The sequence below is a fragment of the Lepidochelys kempii genome, chromosome 3 (genome assembly GCF_965140265.1).
Source record: "Lepidochelys kempii isolate rLepKem1 chromosome 3, rLepKem1.hap2, whole genome shotgun sequence".
NCBI lineage: Eukaryota > Metazoa > Chordata > Testudines > Cheloniidae > Lepidochelys > Lepidochelys kempii.
In genome coordinates this window covers 172,603,665-172,630,044 of record NC_133258.1, presented here as the reverse complement: position 1 = coordinate 172,630,044, position 26,380 = coordinate 172,603,665, and the positions used below count along the sequence as shown (strand labels likewise).

Below are 26,380 nucleotides of genomic sequence, written 5' to 3'. Positions count from 1 at the left end.
GGAGAGCAGCAGAATACGGACCCTGGATTTCAGAAAAGCAGACCTTGACTCCTCATGGACCTGATGGGCAGGATCCCCTGGGAGGCTAATATGAGGGGGAAAGGAGTCCAGGAGAGCTGGCAGTATTTTAAAGAAGCCTTACTGAGGGCACAGGAACAAACCATCTGGAGGTGCAGAAAGAATAGCAAATATGGCAGGCGACGAGCTTGGCTTAACAGAGAAATCTTCAGTGAGCTTAAACACAAAAGGAAGCTTACAAGAAGTGGAAACTTGGACAGATGACTAGGGAGGAGTATAAAAATATTACTCAAGCATGCAGGGGTGTAATCAGGAAGGCCTAAGCACAATTGGAGTTGCTGCTAGTAAGGGATGTGAAGGGTAACAAGAAGGGTTTCTCCAGGTATGTTAGCAACAAGAAGGTGGTCAGGGAAAGCGTGGGACCCTTACTGAATGGGGGAGGCAACCTAGTGACAGATGTGGAAAAAGCTGAAGTATTCAATGCTTTTTTTGCCTCGGTCTTCACTGAGAAGGTCAGCTCCCAGACTGCTGCACTGGGCAGTACAGTATGGGGAGGAGGTGAGCAGCCCTCAGTGGTGAAAGAACAGGTTAAGGACTACTTAGAAAAGCTGGACATGCACCAGTCCATTGGGCCAAATCTAATACATCCAAGGGTGCTGAGGGAGTTGGCTGATGTGATTGCAGAGCCACTGGCCATTATCTTTGAAAATTCGTGGCCATCGGGGGAGGTCCCAGACGATTGGAAAAAAGGCAAATATAGTGCCCGTCTTTAAAAAAGAGAAGGAGAATCCGGGGAATTACAGCTTCACTTCTGTCTCTGGAAAAACTATAGAGCAAATCTTCAAGGAATCCATTTTGAAGCACTTGGAGGAGAGGAAGGTGATCAGGAACAGTCAACATGGATTCACCAAGGGCAAGTCATGCCTAACCAACCTGATTGCCTTCTATGATAACTGGCTCTGTGGATATGGGGAAAGCAGTCAATGGGGATATGGGGAAAGCTTTTAATACAGTCTCCCACAGTATTCCTGCAAGCAAGTTAAAGTATGGTCTGGATGAATGGACTATAAGGTGGATAGAAAACTGGCTAGATCGTCGCACTCAACAGGTAGTGATCAATGGCTCAATATCTAGTTGGCAGCCAGTATCAAGTGGTCTTGGGGCTGGTTTTGTTCAACATCTTCATTAATGATCTGGATGATGAGATGGATTGCAGCCTCAGCTCCTCAATGACACTAAGCTGGAGGGAGAGGCAGATACACTAGGGGGTAGGGATAGGTTCCAGCGTAATCTAGACAAATTGGAGGATTAGGCCAAAAGAAATCTGAGGGTCAACAAGGACAAGTGCAGAGTCCTGCACTTAGGATGGAAGAATCCCATACACTGCTACAGGCTGGGGTCAGACTGGCTAAGCAGCAGTTCTGCAGAAAAGGCCTGGGGATTACAGTGGACAAGAAGCTGGATATGAGTCAACGGTGTGCCCTTGTTGCCAAGAAGGCTAATGGCATATTGGGCTGCATTAGTAGGAGCATTGCCAGCAGACCGAGGGAAGTGATTATTCTTCTCTATTTGACACTAGAGAGGCCACATCTGGAGTACTGTGTCCATTTTTGGGCCCCCTACCACAGAAAGGATATGAACAAATTGAAGAGTCCAGCAGAGGGCAACAAAAATGATTAGGGGGTTGGGGGCACAAGACTTATGAGGAGAGGCTAAGGGAACTTGGCTTATTTAGCCTGCAGAAGAGAAGAGTGAGGGGGGATTTGATAGCAGCCTTCAACTACCTGAAGGGTGGTTCCAAAGAGGATGGAGCAAGGCTGTTCTCAGTGGTGGTAGATGACAGAACAAGGAACAATGGTCTCAAGTTGCAGTCGAGAAGGTCTAGGTTGGATATTAAGAAACTTTCACTAGGAGGGTGGTGAAGCACTGGAATGGGTTACTTAGGAAGGTGGTGGAATCTTCATCCTTAGAGGTTTTTAAGGCCCGGCTTGACAAAGCCCTGGCTGGGATGATTTAGTTGGGGTTTGTCCTACTTTGAGCAGGGAGTTGGACTAGATGACCTCCTGAGGTCTCTTCCAACCCTAATTTTCTATGAATACAGGTTCAAGCAACAGAAACACTTCAAACCAACTTTCAACTTAATTTGTTTTCCTCCTGCATACTACATTCAAACTTAAACCACCACCCCAAAAACCCAGACTTAATAAAGTTCCTTACTTTTGCCGTAAACATTTTAGCACCAAAGAATGACCATTTTCTGGCTACTGTAAGATAAATGCGCACACAATCTGCAGCACTGTGCCCCCGGAGAGCCATCCATCTCGTTGATAATCGCTGACAAAGCTGTCTAGTGAAATGAAACACACAATGAGAACATACTTTTGGATTTTGTTGTGAAAAAACAGTAAAAACCCAATCAATTTTTGATTTTGTCAAAATGAGTATTTGATTTATATGCTATATTCAGTCATATCAGATATGGTGTATAGAAAACTTCAAACCAGTCATTGATATCATTTGTGTACAGCAAACCTTAGGTACCTTCTTGTTTCTGGAACACCATGATTAAATTTAAATGATCGAGGATGGTCCCCTTCACCCTTTTAAATATAAAAAGTACTAGCAGCACAGAGTGAAAAAGTACAGCGCAGCTTGTGATATACATCTACAGGTATCCCTGTGTGACAGTAGAATTAAAAGGACATCTGTGAGAGGAGATGTATAAGCTCCACACTGGAGAGCCAAGGGTTAACAAGCAACTCTGGACCCGGAAGGCCCCACCCAGCTGCACTAGCTGGGCATGCTCAAAATGGAGCAGTCCTGGTCATCAGGGTGACAGAGGAAGGGAGCAGTTATCTGCTGTTAGCTTCTGCAGAGAGGCCACAAGAGCACACCGTCTGGACCAGACCCCACTGCTGAACTGCCAAATGCCCCCTGGAGACTCGGGATCATGGGCTGACAAACTGGAGAAAAACAGCCTCTGGATCACAGGCAGGGAGAACCCTGCTCCTTTGTGAGTGAATAAGTAGACCCTGCGGTGACTTTGGAAGAGTAGGAAGTAACCCAGGGAGCAGGCTTGGGTGGTGTCCACCTCCAGGCTGCATACCCAGCCTGCCAGTCACAGAGCCCTGGATTGGAACCCGATGTAGCAGGGAGGGCCTGGGTTCCCCTGCGGCTGGCCCTGCAGACTCTTGCTGCTGGATGACACAGCTCCAGACTCTTGCCACTGGGCTATACTACCGAACCCCCTGATAATCCGCAACATGAAATATAGAAACTTTTTACCAAAAAATTAAAGTATTTTCAGGTACTATATCCTGCTCTTGACTAACTGTAGGGAGCCAGGGTGGCTCCCCTTGGAGCCAGAGGGTAAAGAGCTACCCTTTCAGCCTGAGTGGGCGGGGCCAGGCCAAGCTTCCACCAATCCCTGGAAGGGGAAGGGTGGGACAGGAAGTACAAAGGGCGGGGCCCTCTGCCCAGTGAAGAGAGCACCAGGGAGGGAGACAGACACAGGCTGCTCCGTCGTGAGCCTGCTGCTGACCCAGGCGAAGCCCTGGGCAAGGAGGAGCCTGACCGGGAGGAAGGCCTGTGGCAACCAGCCGCTGAATACCCAGAGGACCTGGAGGGGCCTGACTGCAGCCCGGGCCAGCGTGAGTCCGACACCGAGGGGGAGCGGCCCGCAGCGGAATACCCAGACGAGATGGAGGGACCGGAGCGACCCACCTGAGAGACTGGGTAGGAAGTAGCCCAGGGGCCGAATTACACCTTGGGGTGGGTGTGTTTGGTCAGCGGGTGCGAACAGCCCCGCTGACCCAGCGGTGGGACTTTTGCCTCCTGCCACTGTCAGGGCCCTGGGCTGGAATGCAGTGGAGTTGGGTGGGCCTGCGTTCCCCTACCCTGGCGCTCCCCGGCCTGGGGGGTGCGCGACTGACTCTTGCCGGCGCTCCCCGGCCTGGGGGGTGCGCGACTGACTCTTGCCGGTGCACCTTCCCTGCTAATTCCCCAACACCCGGAAGGTGTGGCTGAGGCCTGCCACGGAGACCATAGCTCTCCATCGCCCCTAGGGGCTCGGAGGACCGACCCCTGTCACACTAACCTAGCTATACTTTGGTTTTACAATAACATTTTCCTGTTTTTCAATTTTTTTTCTTTTCCTGTAGCTCTGTTTGCCAGGAGCCACAGGAAAACAGTTGCTATAACATTAGAAGAAATTAGAAGAATACATTATTTTTGTCCAAAATATCTTAAATTATGAAATACCCAATGTTTGACTAAAACAGATACAAATCCTGCAACGTTTACTTATATAAGTAGTTCTTACTCATTCAAACAGTTTGGCTGAGTTCAATGAGTCTGCCTGCTTGAGTAAGGACTACTCTTGGACCAGACTGTGGCACCCTTACTCAACTTTAGTAATACCTTAATCGTCTTGTTCATTTCAATGGGATTATTTTCTGAGTAAAATAATATTCAAGGTGAGTAAGAGTGTCAGAATCTGGTCCAATGTGAGTAAAGGTTATAAGATCCTAATTTGTGTATTCTGAGAGCATTTTGCTAAAATACATGATTAATAATCCTATTGTATATTTGGGTAACAAAGATTCAGAGGAAAGGGGTTCTCCCTAAGCCATTCGGTAAAAAGAATTTCAGTTTCATATATAGCTCTAGACAAAAATTTCTCATAATTGTATATCTAAATCTTCCAATATAACTGAAAGCCTGCCTTCGTCCCTAAACATAACAGAACACTAAAAGTAAAAACATTCACATCTTGTCTATCATAATACTTTCCCCCTCTCACCTTAACTGTTCTTCTGAACAGCCATGCCTATACCTCTTTGGGTAAAATTTTTCCACAACTTGTTTCAATGTCTGACTGGACTTGGAGGGAGAAGTAACTTGTCCTGCTGGAGTTGAGAAAGGTCTTTCGAAGTCCCCAATCTCTACCTAGTGGAAAGGCCAGGAAAGAGAAGATCTTTGTTTGTACAGAGTCATTTTAGAAATTTAAATACCTTTTATGCATTGTCTTGTTGATTAGCATACTGTAAAACTTAAAATGTTTTGTCCATTAAATTTTATTTTCACTGATGTAAAAATAGTGTAAGTTATATTTCACTTCTAATTACATTAAATTCGCCAAGCAAAAATTAGTTAGCACAAATCAAGTTTAAAGTACAAAACCTATTGTATAGCATTTTCTTGCATTTCACAGTATTTCATATAGAGGGACAAATCTTCAGCTGGTGTAAATTGACAAGATTTAATTAAGCCAATCCATAAAGTAACTCTCAAACTTTGTGATGATCTGAGTTTTTCTTCTTTATGAAAATAAATCTAATTCATAGGTATATCTACTGAAACATCTCTAAGATGTATTATTATGGTATATATAATTTTCAGAAGTTATTCATGGCACGGTGAATGGGGAGACCTGTTCAAGGATCCCTGTAACAAAAGCAAATGGCTATGCTATGTTTAATTAACTAGGACCTGATCGTGCAAGGTGCTGAGAACCTCCCTCCTTAACACTGATGTCAATAGGAGTAGAAAGTGGTCAGCACTGGCCCCTTAATGTACAAGCTGACTGTTACCATAAACTCATAGATTACCTGAGCTAAAAGAGCCGCCATTTCCAGTGCCAGTTCTTTGTTGACAGGAAAAAGTCCATTTACTATCTGATCATTTGTTTGATACATTAACAGCAGCTTTTCCCGGTCTGTTTCCCCACGGACTTGAGCTGAGAAATAAAGCCTACAAAAGAAGAAAGAAAAGTTATTTAAAAATGAAAATAGGGGTATTAAATGGACCCTGGGGATTAGTAATGAGACCTATGACCTTGCACCTCTGGGTCACTAGTTTGAAGTCAGCTCTGACCAAAAATTGTTACCATCTGATGGCTTACACTGAATCATGTGAAATGAGTTGGTGATATCAATCCAGTTCCTAATGGATAAGTGTTTCTATCACAAATGGTAGCCTCAGCAGCTAGGACAAAGAATGAATGTGCACAGAGACTTATTAACACTTCAGCTCTGAAGGTAACCTGTCCAGAGCAGAGTTGAGGCACAGAGGAAGGGTAGCACTTAAAAGCTTTTACTGCCACTGTACTAAATCTGTGGACAAATGGAGAAAATCAACCTCCAGAATTGTCACTCTAAACCATTTTACTAGCTATACATTCACTACTTCTAAAAGGTGGGAAAAAGTGACCCTCTAGTATCTTGTCATTTTAAATTTTTTTGCTCCAGTTAAGCCCATTGCTCATTTCCATAGAACAGGGACAGCACAGGAGTAAAATCCTGAAAATCTATAATGAAATTTGAAGGCTAGCTACTCTGCTGTTTAAACTGATTACTTAATACATGCCCTTAGTTTTAAAATTTTAAAAAAAGTATCATTGCACACATACCGGTATCTTATTTAAGTGAATAAGAAATCAGACTAAAAAGTTTAAACATGAATAGAATTTAAATGCCAGTTTGAAAGTAATTAAAGATATAAATACCCACCAAAAGATCTGTAGCTTGTTGAATCTAAATGAATAAAGTTTAATGATTTCACAATTAAGCATTGATTTGTATTTTGCTTTCATGAAATTCAACACCACTTGACAACTGAGGAATCACAGACCTTCCAAGTACATAATACTGCAAATTAGTACAGTGGTTTTTCACCTCTGTAGAACTAGGGTCTTTAATTTGGTAGTGTCAGCCCAGTCCCCATGTATCCAAAACTCAAGTTCCAGCAAAGTTTGGCACAATTAGCAACTAATGCTCAGGAGAGACCAAGGACTGAGCAAAAGGGATGATGTAGGTCAAGACAAGTGCTCCTCAATCTCATAAGCTTCACCTACAAATTAAAAAATGAAATACTGGTACACAACATAATCCATTCCATTTTACTGGATATAGACTGTAGACAAAATTGGACATTAGTTTTCCAAGCTAAACAGAGTAAGAGAAAACAACTTTTGACAGAAACTACTATGTGTTGTCCTTTTTATTACTAAATTATGAAATGTCAACCTGTGGCTGTTGCTTATTATGCACATAATGTTAAACTCACTATTGTCTCATCCTTCTCCTACAGATGTACCCCTAAGACTTCTACTTTTAGAGATCCCATTAATCAAAACAGCCTGCTCTTGCTCTCTTCTCGTTCATGCTATATGTTTAAAATTCCATGCACATCGGATCTGCATGCTCCTTATTTTATATTTGCGCAGGTGAAACCCACATGAAAGACAAGCACCGCATCTAAACCTCAACAAATGAGACCTTGCCAGGTGCAAGATGCTTGGAAGGTGGGTTCATCAAGGGAAAGATGGCCTGGTGGAGGATGTGGGAAGGAGCCCCAGCCTTAAGCAGGGTCATGGGAAGGAGTGTCCAATACGCCAGCAGATTGACTAAGGAAAACAAACCAGGATTTGCCTGCCTAGCTTACTCCGTACTTCCCAATCTGCTAAATTTAAGAAAAATAAAAATCTAAGGTTTATATGAAAGTTTCCAAAATATTGATAGTAGTGGAGCTAATTTATTTAACAAAGGTTGCAGTCTCTTTCTCTATTTTAACATTTTGGAGTAAGCTTTGATTCAGCTAATACCTTTCTAGATAATAAACACCATACAAATTAAAGAAAATCCCTAGGACACAATAGTGGAATTATATTCAGTATTATATACCTGTTTTTATACGTAAGGCGCACAGTTCTTGTGCCTTCACATTTCCCAGGATGCTGTTCTTTGGAGGCCTGCTCCCATTTAGAAATAATGTCACAGATCTAAAAGGAAAATGAATGTGTGGAACTGTCAGTTCTGTAGTTTCTTGCCAAAACAGCACTTTGAAGGAAACCATCTGTTTATTATGAAAGAATTTCAATTACTGTAACTCAGAAAAATCATGTAGCTTTAATTTTTAAACTTGCAAAAAGTACCTGTACAGGCACTTTTTAGTTGAGGATTTAGTAGTCAGATTTTGTTGTTATTATTCACTTATCCTACCAGACAGACCTTGGTTTTGGAATCCAGCCATAAAATGTTTATACAGAAAGGACAGGTATATAATTTAGCAGGAGCCAACACATATGTAATTATCCAAAACTAGTTGTTTTATAATTAATCAAACTAATGACTTTTATAAAGAGGATAATTAAACAACTATACTGCATGCTGTGGATGATTCTCTTTCTAACCAGTGTTTTGTGCAAGTTGGAGACTCACTTGGTCCCTTCTTCCCAGACCAAAGGAAGAGAGTGTTGCAATGGCAGCACCCTAATCCATTCAGACTAGATGGGAAGAAACTATTTAGTGACCCCCTTGGAAAGATTCAGCAGAAATGTTAACAGAATCCAAAGGGCGTCAAAATCTCATGTTAATAGAAAACAGAATATGAGGATAAGTAAACCGTGTTTAATAGATTTTTTTTTTTTTTGCCTTCCATGTTATGGGTTTTTGGTTTTGTTTTGTTTCTTTCGGAAAGAGAAATCCTCCATGGCCCTATTTACCTCCGGTTGCATCATGATGACCCTTCTTCCAGCCATAGAGGGCTCGATGCAGAGCCCCCTGAAGCCAGTTAATACTTCTCTGAACAGGGCAGAAGGGTGTAATAGGGCTGCCTGATGGTATTACCCAGCATTCCTTACTCCCCAGGGCTGAGGGAGCAGCTTCAATAGTAGTCCCAGTCCCTACTGGCCTTGCGAGGACAATGATGTAACATTATAGTAAACCGTTGATTATGCTGTGTCTTCCCAACCCTGCTGTAAATACCTTAATCCTGAGTTGTAGGGATAACTACATCCCTTCAGAATCCATATAAATAACATTACATTGAGCACTGCAACCTACTGAACTGAACCTAAACCTTTTCCTCCTCATATTGGATAGGAAACCCTCTGACATTCTTTCCAGATCTCTGTCAGCCCCTTTCTTTGATTCTCAAATACATCCCTCACTTGAGCAACAAATTAGAAGAGATGTTTGTATTTTGGTATTTTAGGAGATGGATTTATATTTCTAAATTTATAGTAAATCTAATGTTATGACAGGTACCAGGTTACCAGCACTGGACGCTGAAGTCTTGTAACCACAGGACTTGCAGAGCACAAGATACGGTAGTTCAATCTTCATGTCACAGCCCGCATCTGGAGACTTCTACTCCAGTATACTTCACCTCTCCAGGACTTCTGAGTATTCAGACCTTTGTTGTCCACAGGAGTTGGACTGAGAATACCAACTAAAGCCACTGAATGAGCATTAGACTGTAATCACTTTTAGTCACTAATAACAGTCCTCATGTAAATTGGTGTCCTAGAGGTGAAAAGTTCCTTATCCCATCATCAATTCCCTGAGCCATTCTAGTCTGCCCGGCAATGCTTTTAAATGTATTCCACTGAATGAATTTCAGAGTGAAAAATTAGTTTGTTTTCATCTTTCCTTTGATGTATGTCAAATGAGGAAAAGCAAAAAGCATTTAATGAGGAAATAATTTTCCCTTAAATTGTTTGTTTGAAAAGGCCTCTGTAAAATTAAGATATTTTTGTTGTTTAATATGTGCAGCTCATTAAAGAGTTTTGTTTACCTTGATGTTTCCTTGAAGACAGTGCTCTATATCCTTGCCAGAAGGATCATCAGTAAATAATGCAAATCCTGACTGGACTGGTTTTCTCATTCCTGTGTCCTGGTTAAGGGTGTTCAGAAATTCTTCCACCGTGGTGGAGGCATCAAACCCAACAACCTGAACAGAGGAAAACAAAACACTTTAGTTACAAAAACTCTCAAAAATATTAAATGTAAGATTTTGAAGAAGGACAAGACACTTTCTAGAACATACATGGAAAGAGAGTGCCCTGTTCCATCCTCCTTGGATAGCTTATTGTCATTACAGCTTGATAAATTCCACTATGGATTAGACAAATTTAGTCAGGATTTAAATTTGTAAATTCTGGGAAAAAATAAGACCATTTGGTGGTCTTTATTCTGCCCTACTGAGCAAATGTTATGTCAAAAACTTTGCTTACCTGTTACAAGTCATTGCATTTTGTTTACCAAATCAAAGACTATTATAAATAGCATCTCAGACTGTTATTAAACTAATGTTATTTTCCTTTTTTTGTTTTCCAGCCCAAACTTAATCTCTAGATAAATGCTTTTATAGGCTTTTTTTAGTTACTAAACTATAGATTTGAATTAATCTAAATGTTTGATTTAAAAAGGCAACTTGATATGTTCCTCTGTGAGGAAAAATATTAGAAATACTGTAACAAAAAATTATGACAGGGTGACTCAGCAGGTAAGATTATAGATAACAACCTTGCATGACATACAATTTAACAGGAGGCTTGATTAGATTAAAACTATATGTCTGAAATACAATATAAAGTGTATTTCAGGAGCAGTAATATAGTGGAAAATTGTCCAAAGATGTATCTTTTACCTCCCACGTCTACTGGTGTAAATATTTATCAAGTTTCCTGTTCTGTCTTTGGTACTAAAGAATTTTAGTAACAGGTGGCTAATTGTCTCTACTCAGATACTTGTCTCTGGCACTTCCCTGAACTTCATGTTTGTGCTTAAGGACAGAGGTATCTACCAGGCTCTGCACACAAAAGAAACCACACCGTTTTTATTAGTAACAAAATGTCTTAGAAAAACTGGCTTATGGAGTCCCACTGATTACAATGGAAGCTAGGAGCCTAAATACCTATGAGGATCTGGGCCCAACTAACTAACCAATTATAGTGACATTTAAGACTTTATTGGTTTTATTTCATATCTCTTAGGAGCATGTCTCTTCAAACTAATATATAAGCATCATGGATGGTTAAATTCTTTTTGATCTCAAGCATTTATCTTTGAAACTTTAAGGTGATGACTTAATGGAGATCCAAGTGTGTGTGTGTGTGTGTAATATATATATATATATTTGTTTGTTGGATATATATTGAATACTTTTTTAGTTTTATAAAAAAGTTTTGAAAGCAGAGTTTTTCTTTATACCAGGAAATAAAAATGATATTCAGTGCACAACTACATGATTTTAAAATTATTTACATTCCATAATTCACAGAAGGGATACTAGATCAAATACTGATCCTATACTGAAGTTAAGGGGAGTTCTACTATGTCACAGGGTGACATGGCCCCTGTAAAGGGCCTCATCTGCCTTTCAGAGATGGGAAGGCGTTAGCCTGGGCTGTGGCTAAAAAGGGATTGATGATAACTGAGACATGAGGATCAGCTGAAAGGGTTAATGAAATTGATGACTGTCACCTACGGAGGGTGTGGTTCAGGAAGAGAGAGCTAATAGGAAATACTGCAGTTTAAAAGAGGGGAGGAGGCTAGGCAAATGGTAATTGGTGGTGGGAGTTTAGAAGAGAAAGATGTGCTATAGGAGAAGGAAACAGTCAGGGCTTTAGGTCCTGAAAGAAGGGTAGGATGAAAGGAAAGCTGGGCCTTGGAAGAAGGGGCAGGACTAAGAGAAAACTCAAAGATGCCAGATATCTGGTGACTGAAGGAATGTCCCATGCGTTGCTGGTATTTTGAAAGCCTTTAAAGACACTTGTGGCACCTTAGAGACTAACCAATTTATTTGAGCATAAGCTTTCGTGAGCTACAGCTCACTTCATCGGATGCAACATCAGATGCTGTAGCTCATGAAAGCTTATGCTCAAATAAATTGGTTAGTCTGTATTCGCAAAAAGAAAAGGAGTACTTGTGGCACCTTAGAGACTAACACGGCTGTTACTCTGAAACCTTTAAAGACACCATATCCCTAAAAGAGTCTTGACCAGGAGTGGGCAAACTTTTTGGCCTGAGGGCCACATCTGGATGGGGAACTTGCATGCAGGGCCATGAATGTAGGGCCTGGGGCAGGGGGTTGGGGTGTAGGGGGGGTGCGGTGTGTAGGAAGGGGCTTGGGGCAGGGGGTTGGGGTGAAGGTGGGGTGTATGAGGGGGCTCAAAGCAGGGGGTTGGGGCAGAGGAGGGGTGTGGGATGTACAAGGGCACTCATGGCAGGTGTGCAGAGTGTGGGAGGGGGCTCAGGGCAGGGGTTGGGGTGCAGGAGGGATGTGGGGTGTGGCAGGGGGCTAGGGTGCAGGAGGGGTGTGGGCTCTGGCCCGGTGCCACTTACCTTGAGTGGCTCTGAGGTGGTAGCAGCGCACAGCGGGGCTAAGGCAGGCTCACTGCCTGTCCTGGCCCCATGCCGTTCCCGGAAGCGGCCGGCACCAAGTCCATGCAGCCCTGGGGGAGGGGAGGGATGAGGGTTCTGCATGTTGCCCTCGCTTGTTGGAACCTCCCCCGAAGCTCCCATTGGCCACGGTTCCCAGTTCCTGGCCACTGGGAGCTGCGAAGGGCAGTGCCTGTAGGTGAGAGCAGCACACGAACCCTCCGTCTCCCCTCGCCCAGGGGCCGCAGGGACATTGTGCCAGCCGCTTCTGGGAGTGGCACGGGTGCCCTCAGCGCCACTGGGGTGGCAATCCTGCAGGATCGATCCAAAGTCCTGACAGGCCGGATCCAGGCTGCAGGCTGTAATATGCCCATCCCTGGTCTAGACACTGGAGGGAGCCTGACTGGAGGGTCAGAGGACTCTGTTGCATGTGTTATGCCTGGACAGCATGAAAGGCCACTGGGGAACAAGCGTTATTCATGACATGATGTTTTTCAGTTGCCAAAACTAGAAATTTTTTTAAAGAAAATTGATCTTTATTTATTTGATTTAATTGAAAAGCTATTTTCTGTGAAAAGATATATTGACAGAAAATTCTGACCAGCTCTAATCATTAGGAACATATTTAGGCACAAAGGGCTGATGCAGTTCCGAATGAAGTCAATAGAAAGGTCCCCTCAGACTTCAATGGGATCTTGATTGGCCCCAAGAGACTATGGAGCATATTCTGCCTGTAATGATCAGAGTTACACATGTGCCTCCATGACCTTCCACGAGCTACCCAGCTTCCAAGGTGCTCAGTTGGAGGGAATACCTCTAACACTCTGCTCTCTTCTCCAGACTGCTCCATTCATGTGGTTGATTGGTTAAACAAGAAAAATCAAGTGGATACTACTTCGGCAATAATGGGTTTTTAATTTTTTTTTAAAGATGTTTTGCTCAAAACTTTTTCTTTTCCTGAAACACTGATCAAATTTGCCTAGTCCCTTGCCAACTACCAGCAAGGAGAAATTCAAGCTGTATTTACTTTAATGCTCATAGTTCTCCCTCCTTCATCTTGGCTATCATACATAACCACTTTACGACGGTGCAAATAAAATCAGATTGGGCAAGTTAAATATCATGCTTATGAACCGTACCTGGTATATACCATTCATGAAATGCACTGGAATACTGAAGGGCAACGAGTGGTGGTAGGGATTTCTTAGAAGGGTTGAAAGGATTTCCATCCTTGATGGCCTTGCTTCTCGGTCCCCATTCTGCTGGGTTCTCTCAACACATCGCTGACAGTAAATTGCATATTTCCCAAATTCAGTTCTGTGACAAAAAGAGAAACAGGGCATGGCTCGTGAACTGATCCACTATGTGCTAAGCTGTGAGTAAACCCTCTGAAACATCCAAATGGAAGGAGAACTCTGAGGTTTCCTTGCAATGTTTCCAACAGATTTTTCCATCAAAGGTGAGAATATAAAAGGTGTTAATCCACTGAAACTAACAGTTTTGTCAGAAATGAATTTGCCTCAGAATGTTTTGGGTAACAGCTATATTTTGCGCTTTTCATGCTTTTACATCATGTGTTCAGAATACTGTAGTGCAATTTTCAAAACAAATGATAAATTTTCCAAGTGATGCACACAAGTTATGTGTACAAATTATACTTTTGTAGCATTTGTCCACAAATATGTCAATGTTGATTTTAAAATGTATCCTAGAAGTTCCATGAGTAGGACTTGTACAGCTAGCAATACGTAGGCACACCTGGAATCGGCATTCTTCTTTAAGTGAACTTTGAGGAGCCAAAGGAATGGGTGCTGAGGAAGGAATAGTCCAACACAGAGAGCTAACAGCTGCAAACCCTGGAAAAAAGAAAAAAACATTGTTTTGGGCATCTTACAAAGTAGAATAACTTCCTGCTGTGGTGACTGATCAACAGTGCAGTTCATTGTGCAAAATGCCAGATAAAATGACAGACAATTTTATATTGGAAGGAAAAGCTCAAAACTACAGGTAAAAAACTTAAATGAATTGGGATACCACCTCATGGGAAGCCCAAGATGTCTTTATCTCTATTTCCATGTCTGCCCCTCCCTGCAACTTTTTTTGGTTCAGTTTATATAAAATTCCATACAAAAAACTGCATTAAAAGAAAACTAAGTTGCAAAGTCAATCACTAAAATGTTGGGAAATACCTGAATCAAGGTTGCCTGTGCCACCTTAATTTGGCTCCCCTGTGAGTATGCATTATACATAGTCTTTAATTACATAATTACATCCCTTTTCCCCCCACAGGACCCCTGCCTCATTCAGTGCACAGGATGAATAATGCTCACTGAATGAGCAGCTATTTGACTTTTTTTTATCATTGTTCAATGTGTAGACCCAAGACTTATTTATTGCATACTATTCAAACCTACTCTGAATACAGAATTATTAATTTCCTCATGGGCTTTTTTTAAGGGGCTCACCACTTCACCACTGATTTACAAATATTAATGAATTTATTTTCACAACACACTTGTGAGGTAAGTGATATTATTATCCCTATTTTACATATGGGGAACTAATGCACAGAGACATTAATGTCAATGAAGTGTAAAATAATTTTGGTGCCCACTTTGAAGTGTCTATAACCTGACTTTTTTTTTCCAGAGAATGTAGCATTTTATTTGTTCAGCTTTCATGGATTCCAGGGGCAGTTATGAGTGCCTTCACTTCTGCAGCCCAGAGGTATCTCAAGTGGGGCACCCAGAAATGAAGAACTACATAGTTAATGAAAAAATTGGTTTAAATAACTTGTCCTGCATCAAATAGGAATTAAATCCATTTAAGGTGGCATTCAATTCCCTAAACCACAAACCCATTCCATCTCTTGCTGCTGTCCCCTCCCTCCCTCCCTACGCAACCTCCAACATCTGCAACAAATAAAGCAGGGATCCTACAGACCACAGTCTCATTCATGACACATCCTGATCCATTCCCAGATCACTAGTCATACTGTGCACTGAATAAGGCTTGAGTACTGTGGAAAAAATAGTTTGTGACCATGTAATTAAAGACTATATATATGCATACACTCAAGGGGGCCAAATTACAATTGCACTGAGAGTGAAAGGAAGATGGCCTCCCTGCTCTCAGGTCCTGTGCATGGCAACACAGCTACCCATGGTGGTGGAAGGAGCAAATGCAAGTGATGTTCAGCTCCTGCATGCCCACATGCATGGAATATTCAGAGAATTTAGCTGCCAAACTCTAATAAGTCTCTACTGAGCATGTGCAAACAAAATTTTAGAGTCTTGTATTTTAACCAGATTTGGGGGAAAAGGCACAGACCCAACACCAAGGCAACCAAATAAATTTCAAGTCCCTGCTCCAAAGCGTGCAGGCATTAGAGCATCTCAACAAAGCATTGCAAGCATTTTTTAACTTGGGTAAAACATATTTTTCCTTGGCCTCATTCTGAGAAACTGCTGAACATTTTTACTGAATATTTCCCACAATAAATCAGCCTGAGGCAAACACCCTCATGTGGAAAATTTCAGCCCAAGTGGTTAAAGATGGCCAAGTTATAAGCAACTGAAAACAGGGACTTATAATGGAAAATATCAGGAAACCTCAACTATAGATCTACCTATAATACATTTTTCCCCCAGATTTCATTTGTTGATGCTATCCTCCTACCCACACTCCTCTGGCCCAGGACAGATGCTGAGGATGACCTATGTGGCAGCTTCACACCTTGTCTGCAGGTTAGGTGGGAATGTTATTATTTTATCCCTCTAAGCATTTGCAGAGTTTCTTTCTCAAAGCCCATTTAGGGCATTAAGTTAATGGAAAAATTAATGGACTTCAATGGGAGATGGATCAAACTTTTATTTGGGACAGATAGTGACATGAAAGTGTTTGAGAGAAAAAAACATACGTTCCCATAATGATCTGGGACCTCAAAACATTCTCTCATCCCATTATTTTTATTTTATTAAAGCACTTTAATGTACTTTTAAAACCATTATGGAAGATTATAACAACACTTTTTTCATCCATAAAGAAAGGCCCTATCAATGAATGGTACAAGAGTGTCAAAAAAGAAAAAGGTTAAATTAAAACCATCAACTGCAGTATGTGTCAACTTAACAATTTTCCAAATATAAACTCAGGGTAATGAATAAAAACACATGAAGTCAATGTATTAATGAACTTTTTCCTCATTAAATTCTCCTGTGTCTTTCCTAGCTCTCTGTGTACTGCTACTCACATGCACTACTAATCCATATCTGTATATATCACTTAGACTATAATCCCTTTTCCCCCTTCAGTTTAATTTTTTTCCTACTTACTAATTTGAAGAACAATGAAGTTCTCCTAATAAAGCAGAGTGAAGAACCACAATTAGGTTCTACATATACATTATTTGTACAGTATGTGTACAAGATCGTGTGGGAGGTTGTAAGGTCAGGCAGTGGAAAAAGGATACTTGTCTTGAAAACAGGCATATTGAAGTGCATGGCCAAATGTAGGGAATTAATTGCCCCTCCTCAAGCACATTCTCAAGACAAATGTGCTGTGTGAGTTAGGGGCTGAATCTAGAATTAACTCAGGAAGAAAGACAGGCTCTCAAGGAAGCATGCAGCAGCTGATAGGAGAACCATAGGGGTCTCTGTGTTACACCTTACTTTAGACTTTAGCTCAAGTAAACCCACTTGTATTTGTGTTCAGCCCTTAAAAGAGATGGGGATGTTCTTTACCCTTATTTTTCTGATTTACAATAAAGCATATCACAAAGATGTAAACTTTACTTAAGCATGCAGAGTTCTTTCCTGTACTCAATGGTCTGTCAAAGCTCTTCATTGCTCATGTGAAGGACATTCCATTAACAGAAGTTATTCATACCTGTATTGGTCCTGCCTGGTTCTGTGGATGTCGTCGTCTTGTCTGCTTAATGAGCTGGCAGCAGATCTCATTTTGAAGCTCGGGATGTGTGAGGCAGATCTGCAAAGCACTCTGTGCCAAAGATACATGGTAATCAATGGCAGGAGAGTCAACTGCAGCATTTATAAACAACTGGCAGGTCTGGATATAAAATAATAATATGTAAGTTTATATATCAACCTCCACCTAACCCCCTCACAGAGGTGCTTCATAACAAAAGTGCAATAATATTTAAAGCATCACGCATTAAATTAATTAAAATTTAAAAAACAAATAAGATGCTATCACTGGAAAAATGTAAGGAAAGAAGTGGGGTTCTCTACATGGCCAGATTTAAGATAAGAATACCTCTGAACAGTCTATTTTCAAATGCTTTTTTAAAATTGGGGAGGGATAAAATGAGGCAGATATCTGCAGGATGTGAATTCTACTCACTAGGAGCTATGACAGCAAAAACACCATCACCTACTGAGACACGATGAGGTGATGTCAGGCAAGTTTTCAGAAGGTTCTGAATACAGCCAGGACCTATGAACATTGTTCAGGACTTTGAAACGCAAAAGGGAAACCACAGAATCAATCTTCTACTACTGTAAAGGCAGTCAGTATAAAAACAAAACATGGGCACAACACAATCATGGCTGGTTTCTTCCTGTGAGCAGTTGCGGCGTTGCATGCCATGGCAAGGCTGCTGAACCAAGAGCAACAAACTTTAAAGGCCTCATGCAACAAACTACTAATTGACCAGAACATTAGGATTTTTTGTTTCTTGAGTTGTATTATTTCTACATTGGGAAAGCTGTCAATGTGGGAAGGGGAGAGGAAATAAAGAGGAGAGCTATTAGGTGGCACAATGGGTCAGTGCAATAGTTCTTTAGCTCAGGAGTCCTAAATTAAAATCTGGGCTCAAGTCCCAGAGTTTGATGGTCTCATTCTGTCTCCACTTGTTCACATCACAAAAGAAGCATAATATTTCGTACTACTGGTAGTCTCTGCTCAAGCAAACTCCACTGCTGGAATAGCTAGGAGCTTCCATAAAGCAGTGGCAATGCTGTCCTAGAAAGTTTGCATAACACCTGCCCCAGAAAGGTGGGTTCCAGTTGGTCTACACAATTAGTCCCTTGGTTACATGATCACTAAATCCACTTACAAATTTTAAACATTAATCTTGAAGGAATTATTTTAATGACCAAGACAGAAGGGAAAAACTATCAACAGATTAGATTCCTTCTATCTAGAGATCCATAGATATATTTGACTAATTTTGATTAGCTGGAGAATAACTGAAAATGAACCCAAATGTCTTTCTTTTGATTGATACATTAGTTCTAAATCAAGTTGGGAATTAATTTAGAATCTCCAACACTAAGTTCTTTATAATGACAGCATCACATAAGTCATCCCTTTCTAGCAAAATAACTACTTCCTGTGATAGATGTTCAGATTTGCCAAATGTAATTCAGAATGTCATTTTTCAAATAAATGTGTTTATTTGTGCTGAGGAAAGTTCATTCCCTTTTAAACTTTTGTGCCGTTGGGATGAACAAAATAAAATGGACATTTTTTTTTAAGATCCTCCTGACATTTCAAACAAACAAGCTGGATATGCCAGTGACAGGGACTGAACAGATGGAATGTATACAATTCCTTTCTACATCTAGCCAAAAACTATCCCATATGACTTCTCAAGACAGTTTTTACTGGAAGGAACTTGGTCTTGGCAGAATTTATAATGTTAGGATAAGGTCCATGGAGAAAGAGCATTTATCCACGGAACTTGCTTTCTAACTCTTAATATATCCCTCAGCGTGCAAAGAAATGGCAGAAAAGTACTTTTTCTCTGTAATAATCATTAGCATATAGTCTGTAGCAATCTTTAGCTGCGAAAAACACATTTTTACCTATCCAACTTGAGGAGTGAAATCCAGGGGAGTTTTGTCATTGACTTAAATGGGGCTGGGCTTTTACCCAAGGACTCTGTTCATCAATCACCTGTGCGCAAACACTGGGGTCTACCTGCACATAACAGGATAAAGACCTATCTCTTGAATTCTCTTGTCAGAGCTGCATCTTTGCAGAAGGGCAGTTGCTGTGTACTCTTTGTACTATTCTTAATAATATGATATACTTTTTTTAGGTCTAAATATTTTGAAGAATCTTACTCTGTAGTCTTCACATACATTTTATTTTATTATATATTATTATTAAAACACGTGTACTTTTCATTTGTTCACTAAACTCAAGAAGTGAAACACAGGTCAAGCTTAGATATGTATATGAAAGTCTTGATAATTTTTTTTTATTTTTAAAAGAAAAAGGACAATAGAAACTTTCCCTCCTAAATCAGCACTTTGAATTCAGCCAAGGTCCAAAATGAATGACAATTGTTACCATATGATTAGAGTTAGTTCAAAAATTAAAACAAAAATGTGCAAAAATGATGGTTTGGGGTTTATTTGTTTTTTTGCATTTTTTTCCCCATCAGAATTTTGTAAAATGTCTTCCATCTCTAGAGCTGGTTGAAAAACATGAAAAAAGCCACAACAATTTAATTTACTTTTTGTAGTTGTTGTTTGCTTAAAATTTACTTGAAACACCAAATTTCAGAAAATTTCAACCAGCTCTCTATCTGATGGATGTTTTGTAGCCCACGAATTTGATTATCTTAGTCTCAGTCCAAAAATCCACTATCCTCCTGGGCGCTAACTGGCAATTTTACTGATAATCTCAGCAGAAAGGCCAGAAAGGGCTGGAGACTGAACTGCTCTCTCAACTCTAGAGATGATCTCTTCAGATTAGGGGGTGGGACAGTGTGGAGAGGCTTCAGCTAGCACTGTCCATGCCTTATCTGTTCTGAAGATAAAGACATACCTTTTCTTTCCAGGCTGTGATGGGTGTACCAACCTCACAGTGGGCCAGAAGGGGTTAATGAGAGTCTGTGGGCTCAATAAACTTCATCCTGCTACACCTGCAGTAGGTGTCAATCCTGGAGGGAAGAGTTAAAAGGGCTGAACCCAGCTCAGCTGGGGGGCTGACCAAGAAGTAGAGCAGATTGTTGGCTATTACTCAGCGAGAGAAGCTTGGCTGGAGTGAGGCTGTTGAGTTGGACTGCTGGCAAACAGCGCCTCCCTGAAGGAAGGTAGGTAAACCTGCATCAGGCAGCCCAAAGCAGTGGTGAGGGAAAGCTAGACAAGTAAGTCTATCCAGGATTCTCCATGCTGGTGAAAGAGCCTGTAGGGAGCAGGGGCTGTCTGCCAGAAGAGTAGAGAAAGCTCTTCTGCAGCAGAACCAGCTCGGTGGCAGAAAGTGCTAAGAAGCTCTGCCATAAGACTGTGGAAGAAGCTTAAAGAGAGAGCTGCTTATACACTGTGAGCCTGGGAAATGTCTGTGGGAAAGCCCCAAGAGGGCAAGGTAAGAACTAGTCCAGCGAGAGAGCAAGGGGACTGTGTAGGCAGGCCTTGCCTGCTTATTAAAGGGTCCCTGGACTGGAACCCAGTGAAGTGGGAGGGCTTAGGTTCCCCTACTGGCCCAATGAGGAAGATGGAGTAAAACCCCCCTGGCAAGGGGTAAGGACTGTTGAAACCCCCTGATACCTGAGATAAGAACTACTGATTCTGGAGTTGGACTGAATAAGAGGTCAATGGACTACTCTTTGTTGGATTCTTGGCTCACCCCAGAAGGGGTGGCTAGGGTTGCCAATTTTGGTTGGATGTATTTTTGGAAGTTTCATCACATGACATAATCTTTAATTAAAGATTAATCTCTAAAGTCTCCAGGAGACTCCAGAACAGTCCTGAAGAGTTTGCAACCGTAGAGGTGGCATTATTGTGACCCGGCTGGAGGGCCAAGTTTCAAGAATCTGAACATCACAGGTGTCAGTGGAGGAGAGCCTCCTACACCACACAGAGCCACAAGGGGATGTGCTAGCTGGTGAGTCACACTCATACACAGGCCTGTTAACAGAACACCTTTAGTGAGCGAAAAAATATCACTCTCACACAGAAAAAAAACACAAACATTTCCCAGGATTTTACCTTAAATAATTTAATTGCTTCAGTTTGTAGGGCCTCTGATGGCAGTGTTGTAAGAGGGGAAGCAATTCCTTCTTTGCTGTGACAAAGAGTAGGGTGTCTCCAAATTTGAGAGGCTGAACAGATAATACATGGTCATTGCTTGCAAGTAATCATTTAAGATAATGACTTTACATAATGTCTTTCATCCAAAAGGAACATAGCTTATAAACTCTTAATAACTGACTTTACATATGGGAATCATTTTGGCCACCAATAAAGTGCAGCCAACTCCTAAAAATGCATAGGAACACTTTTAATAGTAAAATAAGAGTCTCTCATTTGTTTGAAGTTTCAGGGCAACTGAAGTAGGCAGAATCCAATTACCCATGTTGTAAAAGATCTTGGGGGGGGGGGGAGTCCTGGTATTTTTAATAACTGCAGGTATCATCAGACCTAGGTGTTGCATCTCACCTGGAAAAACATTGCTTCCCTAGCACAGTACTCCCTAACACCTTGCTAGATAGCGATTCAGCAGAAAAACAAACTCATCTGTCTTTATGACTGAATATCAATCACTACTTTTTAAGCAAAATATGTATTTGGTTTCCATTCTGACCCTCCAAACACCTAGTACAATGTATCACAGTTGAGTTGAAAGGGTCTTCCCTATGTATTTTCCCACGTAGCCATGTTTATGGCTTTCAAATTCTGACAGGTATGGGAATGATATCACCATTCAATGCATCAAAATATTTCTTACAGAGCTTGAGTTTTTTCCCTAGAAATCTCCCATTCAAGTATTGAACTACCTCAAATCTGATTAGTTTGAGATCACTGTTTGAAGTGGTATGCTCCATTGTGTGTGTCTAATCAAAACAGTACATTCAAGGTAGGCAAGTCTGGTACAACTCCTGTTCACTTGGCTCATTGTTTCCAAGGTTCATACACCAATGATAAGTTCCTACATAAAGTTATTTTATTTTAGAAAAGTCGATACCATAAGGATCTGCTTAGAAGAGTTTCAGAAGTCACATTTCTGGCCCAAGAGGCTCAACAAGACCAACTGCCAGATTAGTTCTGAACACCAGAATGTAGCCACTAGTGTGATTATTTCTGGCCCAAGAGGCTCAACAAGACCAACTGCCAGATTAGTTCTGAACACCAGAATGTAGCCACTAGTGTGATTTAACTTGCCTGGACTAGTCGGGCACAAGAACTCAAGCATCTTCTTACCTTATGTGTGGGAAGTGACTTACACTTAGGAGATGCTAGGGACTAAATAAATGAAAAAGTATAGCAAGCTATGCTACTGTGACATACTATGGACAAGAGAACAGTGCTGATATATTGTAGAGGACTCAGAACATCGCCACTTTCCTTGTTGATTGCCTTAAGGGCAGCACACACATTCTCCTTTTGCTTTATAAGACTCTGCTAAAAGCTATTTTTTTAGGCTTTAACTAGTTAAGTGTAGACACTCAACATACATTCTCGCTCGTGTTGTCTAATATCAGCAAGTTTAGGGCCTGATCCTGAAAACGCTAATTCACATGAACTAATCCTTATTCCCATATATAGTCCCATTGATTTAAATGGAACTACTCACAAGGATAAGGTCCGCAGATCAGTCTCAGCATTTGTAACAGCAGATGCCCCAGCTAAGAACATTCTTCCACAGACTTTAGAGCAGCGGTGGGCAACCTGTGGCCCATGGGCCACACGTGACCGGTTGGTAATCCGCTGGCGGGCTGCGAGACAGATTGTTTACACGGACCATCCGAAGGCACGGCCGCCCACAGCTCCTAGTGGCTGCAGTTGGTTCACTGTTCCCAGCCAATGGGAGCCGCAGGAAGCGACAGCCAGCCCGCATCACTTTCCACAGCTCCCATTGGCCAGGAACGGTGAACCACAGCAACTGGGAGCTATGGGCCACCGTACCTGCAGTCAATGTAAACAAACTGTCTCGTGGCCCACCAGTGGATTACCCTGACAGGACACATGTGGCCCGCAGGTTGCCCACCACTGCTTTAGAGACTGAGTGTCTACAGCTGAGCTAGAGATATTTAAATAAATTAAAAACTCTGTTGTATTTGGAAATAGAAACTATGTTTTGGCCATAAGGAACAAGATGTAATTCTGAATTTGGGCAGACAGACACATATCATAAAGCTTCAGCTCATTTTTGACTCTTCATGGGAGACTATTGTGTAACTTGCTCATGCCTGATCCTGCTGCAGAAGCACCGTGTGGGGGCAAATGGCCATTTCTCCAAAATCTATGTCTACCCCAGTTTAGTGCAGGAGTGGGTTTATTTTGGCAAGGTGAAATTTCTGCCATGAGTACTCAACATGCTTGCTTGTTGGCAAGAAGAGAAGTGACTCAACAGTCCTTTGTTTAATAAAACCTACTTCTTTTATGGCACTTTCAATCAGTAGATATCAAAGCACTTTACAAAGGACGTCAGTATCATTATTGCCATTTTAGAAATGGGGAAGCAGAAGCACCAAGAGGGGAAGTGACTGGCCCAAGGTCACCCAGCAAGACAGTGGCAGAGCCAGGAATAGAATCCAGGTGTCCTGTGCTTCCCTTTCTCCCTGTACAACACCTCAGAAGAGCCTCACATTTATTTTAAGTCTCATAGAGGAAACAGGCTGGAATGGGTACTGTTGGTATGATGTTCAAGGGCTGAAATAGTCCTATCTTTGTAGGATGCAAGTTTGCCCCTGCTGCCCTTCTGTTTAGCAGAATCATCATGCTATTGTCTGTGTCAAGACTAAAACTTTAATGACTTCAATGACCCATAATTTATGTTATGTAATGTTTTGTAATTCTGACTGGCAGTAGCAGAGCCAGGTTTTGAGCACTTGGAGCGTGGGTTGAGGGGAAGGATAGGTATTGGTGGTGCCACCTTCAGTTATACCTACTGGCTTGAAAATGTACCACACATTGACCTAAAGGCTGCTGGGGAGGCACTTGCCTCCCCCATTATCTCCACCACTTCGAAGAGAAAGGGTGCTAGTACTAAATCATCTACAGAGTTGTAGCCCTGGTTTGCATTTACAAGGCCTTCTGTGTTCAGACCCTGATGTAAACAAACAAGTAGCACTTCTTACTGGGCCAAGAGATCTCTGAAAGATTTGGAGCCCTTTGATCCTGCAGGCAGCACAGGTAGTCTAAACCAACCATCTCTACTAGTCACCTAGATAGCAGTGTCCTAACTCACTAGCAACCAATAAATATAACCGCATCAGTAGCACATTATAGGAATGTCAAGTACATTAAAATGGATGGAAAGTTCTAAGGGGTCTTGGCCCCTTTTGTGGTTAATTCACTTTTGTGGTTAATTCACTTTTGTGGTTAATTCATATTAAAATTGGAAGACAAAAGGCCCCAAAAAGCCTACTATGGAGCTCTTGCTTCTCTGTGAATAAAGTGTTTTGAATGTCTGTAAATGTCTAAGGTCTTTTCTACTGAAACCTAGTGACTAAACATTTACTGTTCATGAAAAACATGTTCTGAATTAACAAACTGACTATATCAAAACACAAGTATTAAAAGCACTGGAAGCTCTGCCTACAACTATAACTTCACTTTTGATATGTACAAAAAAGAGTGACAAATTTGGGACAAATACACTTGGAATATAGTTGATCAGATACATATTAAGATTATGTGGAACCAGAAACAAACTTACTGTGCTCCCCTTCCACATTTAACAGTTTGCAAACAAGCTGTTCAAATTCTGATCCAACATTTACATTGGTGCTCCCAGCAGCCACAGTCAAATGATAAAGCCAAGTGTCCTATAAGACAAAAACAAACAGAACCCAATCATCATTCCAAGCAGATTTTTGAGAGTTTAAAATATTAAATATTTTATTGAAATTTTCCAAAACAAAGAACTTCAAAAATATTTATTTTCAAAAATTCTACAGATGAATTTGGCACTCATGAACAATATCAATTGCTTCATACACACAGATTCTCAAGAAAGCTTAGCCAAAACATCTTAATTCTGACTTGCAGCAAGCTTTCTAGTCTACATATAGGTGTCTTTTGAGCAGAAAGTGCACTCAAGCCAGATGTGATGAATGTTCAATAGAGACTAGGAAGAGGGCACACACCTTATTTTTTTACATGTAGTTGAGACAGAATTTAAATGACTGAAAACTGAATTGCGGGGCACTAACTCACTAAACCACTGAGTCATCTTATAAGAAAGCTTTTCTCCCCACCTCAGAGTAGTGTTATACCTTCCTGTGAAGGCCCAAGGATTTCCCCTTATTTTACTTCCCTATCGCTGATCAAGGCCTTATATTAAAATCACCATTCATTTTAGCCAAGGAGAGCAGAACTGAGTCAGCGATCATCAAGAGATGCAAAGTATTCCCTCCTCTCCTCTCTAAGAGGCAAATATGATGTCTTTGTATTAATTATTGCCCTTCCCACCTGGGGAATAAGATCAGGAATCAAAATGAGGTCTACAAGACTGTTAAAACTTTTATTTTATAATGCTCTGAAATAATCTCTCTCATATTATTCTTGTTAGTCTTCCCCTTAGTGTACACTAGTTACCATTACTGCAGAAAATGGGCAGTAAGGATAGGAGTCCACACAGGAAAATCTACTGACATTTTCCAGATACCTTAAATGGGGTCAGTTAACTATAGTGATCACTCAAACTCTGATAAGTATGTGTAAAAGTGTGACCATTTGTCTGTTAGATCAGACCACCTTCTAGATGGTCTAGCAAAAAAGCCCCTTGTCTCTGACTGTCCACATCTTACTCACTGCAGAAAATGTTCATAACACAGTACCATAATTACAGCTGTCTTACTGAAACTTAAGAGATAGGGTACATTTACTACCTTCTCATGTTTCGATCCTATAAGAAGATAGGTAGGTCCTTGCTCTTTAGGATGGATAAGAATGGTATAATGTGTTGATAATAGACTGCGACCACTGGCCTCATAATCTTCATCTGAATCACATGACCTGTCAACTTCTTCAACTTTAGCCTCCCAAAGCTTGATTTGACCCAGAGGAAACTAAAAGTAAATACAAGAAATAGTCAGGGAGCAAATATACATCTTGGATAACATCAGTTTTACAGTTCTTGATCTACAAATGAAGAGAAACTGATAAACTATAATCAACATGTTTTGAACATTTGACATTGGGAAAGTCCATAAAATTCTATTCTTTTAAGGTCACTAAGAACTGTAGCATAAGCCACCTTCCCAGTTTACAATCCCGGAG

General features: G+C 41.2%; 1 protein-coding gene across 7 annotated transcripts in view; it reads right to left on the bottom strand.

Moving 5' to 3' along the window:
• PLEKHH2 (pleckstrin homology, MyTH4 and FERM domain containing H2) overlaps positions 1 to 26,380 on the bottom strand; it is a 119,369-nt gene that overhangs the window by 19,614 nt on the left and 73,375 nt on the right. For 5 of the 7 annotated variants that reach the window (XM_073339076.1, XM_073339078.1, XM_073339074.1 and 2 more), the window contains 11 exons: positions 25,990 to 26,169; positions 24,816 to 24,924; positions 21,143 to 21,255; positions 17,070 to 17,249; positions 13,941 to 14,038; positions 13,322 to 13,499; positions 9,595 to 9,750; positions 7,701 to 7,798; positions 5,628 to 5,769; positions 4,820 to 4,965; positions 2,236 to 2,365 (listed from right to left, as the gene is read on the bottom strand). In XM_073339076.1, coding sequence (XP_073195177.1) covers positions 2,236 to 2,365; positions 4,820 to 4,965; positions 5,628 to 5,769; positions 7,701 to 7,798; positions 9,595 to 9,750; positions 13,322 to 13,499; positions 13,941 to 14,038; positions 17,070 to 17,249; positions 21,143 to 21,255; positions 24,816 to 24,924; positions 25,990 to 26,169 — 1,530 coding nt within the window. Of the gene's footprint in view, positions 1 to 2,235; positions 2,366 to 4,819; positions 4,966 to 5,627; positions 5,770 to 6,647; positions 6,868 to 7,700; positions 7,799 to 9,594; positions 9,751 to 13,321; positions 13,500 to 13,940; positions 14,039 to 17,069; positions 17,250 to 21,142; positions 21,256 to 24,815; positions 24,925 to 25,989; positions 26,170 to 26,380 lie in introns of those variants that run through there. The other 2 variants (XM_073339077.1, XM_073339080.1) reach the window with 2 other exon arrangements.